This window comes from Chaetura pelagica, unplaced genomic scaffold, assembly GCF_000747805.2.
Source record: "Chaetura pelagica isolate M959 unplaced genomic scaffold, ChaPel_1.0 scaffold17, whole genome shotgun sequence".
Taxonomy (NCBI): domain Eukaryota; kingdom Metazoa; phylum Chordata; class Aves; order Apodiformes; family Apodidae; genus Chaetura; species Chaetura pelagica.
The window spans coordinates 8,209,618-8,216,111 of NW_009970726.1; the positions used below are offsets into that span (position 1 = coordinate 8,209,618).

Here is a 6,494-nt window from a genome sequence, read left to right on the forward strand (position 1 = left end):
ATTCCTGCATGCTTTTTGAAGTGTAAAATACAATTGGGTTTATTTTTAAGCAAGCTTACAACTTACCTATTCTTTCTTCCTTCTCTTTCACCTAGACATGTTTGGAGTTGGAACGGTATCTTCAAAGTGAACCCTGTTATGTTTCTGCATCTGAAATCAAATTTGATAGCCAAGAGGATCTCTGGACCAAAATTATTCTGGCACGTGAGAAAAAGGAGGAATCTGAACTGAAGAACACGTGTGTTCCAAAAGAGGACAATCTTACTAGTCAGAACTTAGAGACCAACAGTTTGAATTCTGATGTAAGCAGCGAATCTTCAGACAGCTCTGAGGAGCTTTCACCCACGACAAAGTTTACCTCTGACCCTATAAGTGATGTTTTAGCCAGTTCAGGAAACTTGAGTTCATCTGTCACTTCCACTCCCCCTTCGTCTCCTGAGCTGAGCAAGGAGCCTTCTTCCCAGCTGTGGAATTGTACGCCGGGTGAGTTGCCTTCACCAGGGAAAATTCGTACCGGTACCGCTGGAAAGACTGCAGAAAAAGGTACACCCACCAATGGTGACACCTCACCAGATGGCAGAAGGCGTGTTCACAGGTGTCATTTTAACGGTTGCAGGAAAGTTTACACCAAAAGTTCACATCTGAAAGCACATCAGCGCACTCATACAGGTTAGTAATCGTATGGTTATTAACAGTTGGCAAGTACTGTAGGGAATACCCCTAACATTGGTGGTGTTACAGCATTATGCAAGTACTGTGTGGGAGCCCAGGTTTGGAGAGATGATGTAAGAATAGTAGAGGCTTACCAGCATGGATGACCTCATTTCCTCATGCTCTTCATAAGTGAGCTGAAGCCAAGATAGTTGGTGGTAGATGAGTCTATATTGGCAAATAGGAGCCACTCATCTATATGGGTAGTAGTCAGGAAGCTGTAGCCTGTGGTCTTCAGGAGCAAAGGTATCATCAAAATAGATGCTAGACTTTTGTTGACTTTTGTTGCTAAAGCAAAAGCGAGCTGAGACACTCTTGCAAAAAAAATGAAAATTGTGTTCAGAAATGGGTCAGATCACTAAATACCGCAAGAGGTTGTGTTCATGGTTCAGACTGCATTTGGTCTATTCAATCAGACATCCCAAGGCCTTGATTATGTTAGGTACAGCTATAGTTGTAAATCCTTTAACAGCTTTGTGTACCATTGTTATTAGCAAAAATCTTGGAAAGCCACAGTATGTTGTAGTCTTTCTAACATGTCTGCCTAATTTGACTTACAAATGTATGACATACGACTTATACAATATGATTTCATCCCAAAATACTGAGCAACAGCATTTTATTATTTTGGAACCTGAACTAAAACTAATAATCCTGTGTGTTACTGGGAAAGAAAGTGAAGAAGATAGACACTTCAGCGGTTTTGTAAATATTTTATGGTTGAAGTAGCGTGCTGGTTTGCTTGTTTGAGCATTATTATTTGTCATCTCTTTATGACAGCAGTTAGTTATGTAGAGCTGTACCTTGGCTCAGTAGTCATTGCTTAATGTGAGGAATTGGCCTGGCATTCTTGGTGTACCAATACAAAGACCTGTAAGGGGTTTATTTTCCCACAAGATGTGGAAAGAGAATTCAAGGAAAATATTCTATTTTGACTCATGAGCTCAGCATTTTGTGGCTTTTATGGGAAGTCTGAGCAAGCTCGGATGCTCCCATTGTCATGCAGAAGTCAGATAAAACAAGATTATTTAAAGAGGAAAGAACAACTTCCACTGAAACCATGGTGGTTGAGTAGACATAAATAGCTGCTGGCTTCCAAAGTATTGCAGAACTGTTGTCCTGGTGCTGTCTGGCTGAGAACGTTCCTGTGAATGGAAGTGGTATTTCTTGAATGCTGAAATAGCAATGTTCAAAGTGGCGTGCAGGCTTTTCCAAGAATATGTGGCTCAGCAGAAAGGAGGTTGCATGTTATGCAGATGAGTGAGTGGCAGAGGACTTTGATGCAATACAGGAGCCTAATTGCATTTTGTAGCCTAGCTGTGCTGTCTTTAATCACCTTTAGAAGGTGAATGATACCTGTTTGGGAGTAAGCCTTCCATTGTGGATGAACAGGAATGGTAGACGGTTGGGTTTCTTTGTTTCCTGTGAGCCTATTTAATGGCTTCTTTTTAATAAGAATGAGATTATTTGATGTGCAGTTGCAGCAAAATAGTACAGTAAGAATCATGGATGAATTTTGCAAGCCTTTGTCTACATGTTCTGAAGCATTCAGATAGGTTAAATAAAATTGGCTGTCTTTGAGAGGGGGAGGAGTTTTACATAGAAAATGAATGGGATAGCACCTCTCTTTCTTTGAATGAAGTCATGACTAACATGTAATCTCCTTTCTTTGTAGGGGAAAAGCCTTACAGATGTTCATGGGAAGGGTGTGAGTGGCGTTTTGCAAGAAGTGATGAATTAACCAGACACTTCAGAAAGCACACTGGTGCCAAGCCTTTTAAATGTAGTCACTGTGACAGGTATGTGTCTGAATCGCAGAATTTAAAATTTGTATTATTTTTAATGCTTGTTGGAAAGTGAGTCTAGGCTGCCTTTCACTTATGAAGGAATCATTTGGGAACACAACTGTGTCTGGTATTTTTAAGGGATTGTGGTATATTTAGACTGGGGAAAAATCCTTCCGTGTTACTAATCATGGGGATGTGGCTTGTAGCCTGATGTTGCAGATGGGTGTTGAGAAGTTCCTAGAGTTACCAGCCATCAACAGGGCTCGTGGGTGTCCATGGACACCCTAAGTGCTCCTGTGTATCCAGGGAATGCCAAATCCCTCCTCCACCAGGCATGTTTTGGAGTAGCGGAGTAAGGGGGGATATCCCAGACACACGTACTACATCCTGTGCGCCAGCAACCATGGGCTAATACACAGCTTGACTCTTGCCTTGCAGGTGTTTTTCCAGGTCTGACCACCTGGCCCTTCACATGAAGAGACACCTCTGAATGGGTCAAGAGGTGAATCCTGCGGGCTAAGAGGCGTCAAGGTTCAAGAACCTTGAGCGGAGGGATGCGTGTTCCAGCCAAAGCATGCCATTTTGCACCCTACCCAGTTGCCTCCAGGACCTCACTTCCTTGAAGGTCTTTTGAGGGCTAATAAGTCATGTAAGAAACGGCATAGCAACCACGGTGCGTGATGTTTGGGGTTTCCTGGACTCATACACTGGTATCTAACCTTCTGAGTGGCTCCTAAGCCTTTGCCGTGAGCATGTGCACTGAGAATGTTAATGATTGGGCGACTGTATGCGATGAGGATCTCTTGATGACTGTATGCTGAGGCACATTTTTTTTCTTGTGGTTGTTTTATAACTGTAAGAGAAAAAAATAGTCTGAATGTCTTGTATGTGAGGAATATCTCGTGAGATGGGACGACCACCAATCATTTCCAAGGGGTGGGGGGAGGGGTGTCTGCACCTTTTTAGAGGAAATATGGAGAGGGAAAGGGGGGGGGATAAAAAGAGTCAGGATGCCAGAATGGAGATGGGGGACCTCCCCGTTCCTGTGTGAGAGGAGCTTTAGGTGTCTGGTGCAGCTATTAAACGTGCAATGTGTCAAGTAGCTTGTTTTACTTGCTACAGAGCTCATTTGTAATCCATTGTATAAGCTGTGTATTTACAAATGTAACACAACTATAACTTTTCATTATAATACAAAGGTTATTGCATGGTTCTGGGGAACTATATGCTTTTCCATTCTTTAATCAGGACTGCAGTTTTGATTCCAGTTAAGAGCAGCTAAAATACAATTGGTCTAATGTTACATAATGTATGGAACATGAATAGTTTTTTCTGTTGGGTGGATAAAACCACTATTGGTTAGAAACTGATTTTTCTCATGCAGCTAATTTTTCTCTTATTTATGCCTTGAGGACTAACTTCTGGTTTTCTAGCTGTTAATGCACTGTTGACCTTAATAATGGTGCCTTATGCAAGTGACCTTCTCTTGTAGGGGGTCTTATACAGGGGTATGGGTGATGCATGCTTTATTAAGGCTCTCTTTTCACCTGGCATTGTACTGTATCAAATGTATAATATGAGGGGAAAAAAAAGGTTACTTCCAGGGTCCTCCTTCACAAAGACAATTATAGAGAAAAGTTGTTCATGTCAGTACAGTATTTGTTTAACTTAGACAATTTGACTGTGTTACAGTATAATGCATATGCCAATTGAATACCTGACCAGTTCTGCCACCTTGAGACATTTTTTATATTGACCTTGCACAACAACTGTGTATATACACACCCCAACTGTACTTAATATGTCAAGTTTTCATACATATTAAAGATACAGAAATATTGAAAGATGTATTTGCTTAAAAGGCACAAGTTTCACATCTATATATCTAGCTATCTGTTGGTCATACAGAAAGAAACTATATTACTTTTTTTTTTTTTTTTAAGTGGGCAGAAAAATAATTGTGTATGTATATTTGTGTGTACAGTCTGTGTATGTGTGTATATATATAGATAATATATAAATATTTTTTTTAAAAGGATAAAAGTTAGAACACATAGCTAGAAAATGCCACAGCCCATCAAAATGTTCCCCCGGCCCCGCAATACGGTTATTAAGGAGACAAAGAAATGAAAGATACAGTTATTAAAATTTAGCATTTTTAGAGGCTTTACCTTTAGCTTAATGGTATGCTAAAGGCTTTGTTGGCATTCAGTCCTTCTCAGACTGCTGACTGTGTTTTGTAGTTATTAGGTTGTCTGGAATAGCGTATCTGTGGCCATTTAAGAATGATATGAACTGAATATTGGCATGCTAAACGAGTATTAGCTGTGTGCAGATGAAGTACACTTGGGTTTTGGCCTTCCAGCTGACTGGAGGACCTGTGAGTGAGCTAGTCGTTGTGGTGGTTGAGCTCTAATTTTACATAGTTCAGCTAAAATAAAGACTGTTTTTTCCTAGAGTAGAAATAGTCTGTCCAAAAGCAGCATTTTTAATATTTTTTTTTCTGAACCAGCTCACTACAGTCAGTGCAATGAAACACGTGACCTGTTTCTTTTTCTATTTATTATCGGTCTTGCTTACTCTGCTAATATTTTGGTATATCTTCCTGGAAATGTATGTAGATAAGTGGTTTAAAAAAAGTATATGCAAGTGATCTGGTTCAGAGGAACACACAGGCTTAAATCATTCTCTTTTCATTTTTTGCTTAAATTGCCTGAAAATGCACTTTTTTTTTTCTCCCCCAAACAAACAAAATTTCTCAGAAAATTGATTTCTATTTAGGGTTGGGTTTTGTTGTGTTTTTTAACTCCTTGTTTGTTGTCCTTGGCTTAGCCATAATTTTTATGAACAAGAAAGTAAACAAAAGCAAAAACAAACAAACAAAGCAACCCCAAACAAACAAAAAAAAATTTAAACTTGCACTGGCTTGTCTCAATTGTGAAATACCATCAGACTTGTGTGGATGGGGTGGGGCTGTGTGCCATATGTCAAATGCCTGTAATTTTCTTAATAAGCAAGTACACTTTGTTCAGGTGATAACTGAGCCTCAATCAAGCTGAAAAATAAAAAAAAAAAACACATTTTTGCTTGAAATTTAAGAAGAAAAAGTTTCTATTAGTGAAATTTCTTTTTTTGTTTTTGAAGCACCCTGTTATCTAAAGAATCTCTTTGTAAGATTTTTGTAAAAATTTTGTTTTACAAGATTTTATTTGAAATTGTTTTTTGCAAGATTGTTATATTTCTGTATGAATGTATTTTTTATTGGAATAACATAAAAAGAAATTCTTATCAGCATCATGTGTCTGGTTCATCTTTCTCCTCTCTTGACTACTACACACCAAATGATGTCAAATACTATGTCCATGCTTTGCCTTGAGTCACCTGGTCAGAAGTACAAACACCTTTGGGTCAGGTCACTTTGTGAAAGACAAGCCCTGGTGAGAAAATAATTTTGGCAGTAGAAACTGAAAGTTCCTCCATATCTGAAAGGCTGTTGTTTCATCTTTTGTCTCAGTGGAATAAGTAGTTAACATGATTGTTCCTGCAAGACCGTTCCTTTATTACAAATTGTTTGTTTTGGAGTGGTGAATGCATGTAGGACAAGTTCTGCATGTGGGAAAGGAGATTCAGTGGGCATTTAGAGTGAAGAAAAGCACCAGAAAGGAGGTGACTGGGCTGGAGGCACCTGTCCTAAGCTTTTACTGTAGACTGTGGGCCTTTAGAACTGGTCGATGGGGAAGCAAGTCTGAAACCTTGAAGGCACAGTTGTGGGAAGGAATGCAGGGAAGGAACCACGTGAGGTCTGCCTAGCCCAGATACACAGAAATGCTGTAGGGCTGACCTGACCCATGTGCTGCTGGTGACCTTCAACCAGCCAAACACAAGTCTCTCTGTGAACTGCATTTTTTTTCAGAGCAATGGCTCTTCAAAGCATACCTGGCATGTACAGTAGCTTTGGACATATGCAGAACTTCTTTTAATTTTGCCTTATGGCTT

General features: G+C 39.7%; 1 protein-coding gene across 3 annotated transcripts in view; it reads left to right on the forward strand.

Annotated features, from left to right (window-relative positions):
• Nucleotides 1-5,791, forward strand: part of KLF6 (Kruppel-like factor 6) — a 13,223-nt gene extending 7,432 nt beyond the window's left edge. The window contains exons 2-4 of one of the 3 annotated variants that reach the window (XM_010006992.1): nt 96-669; nt 2,387-2,510; nt 2,937-5,791. In XM_010006992.1, the coding sequence (XP_010005294.1) occupies nt 96-669; nt 2,387-2,510; nt 2,937-2,988 (750 nt within the window). In that variant the 3' untranslated portion in view covers nt 2,989-5,791. The remainder of the gene's footprint in view (nt 1-95; nt 670-2,386; nt 2,511-2,936) is intronic. The other 2 variants (XM_010006993.1, XM_010006994.1) reach the window with 2 other exon arrangements.
• Nucleotides 5,792-6,494: the final 703 nt, after the last annotated feature.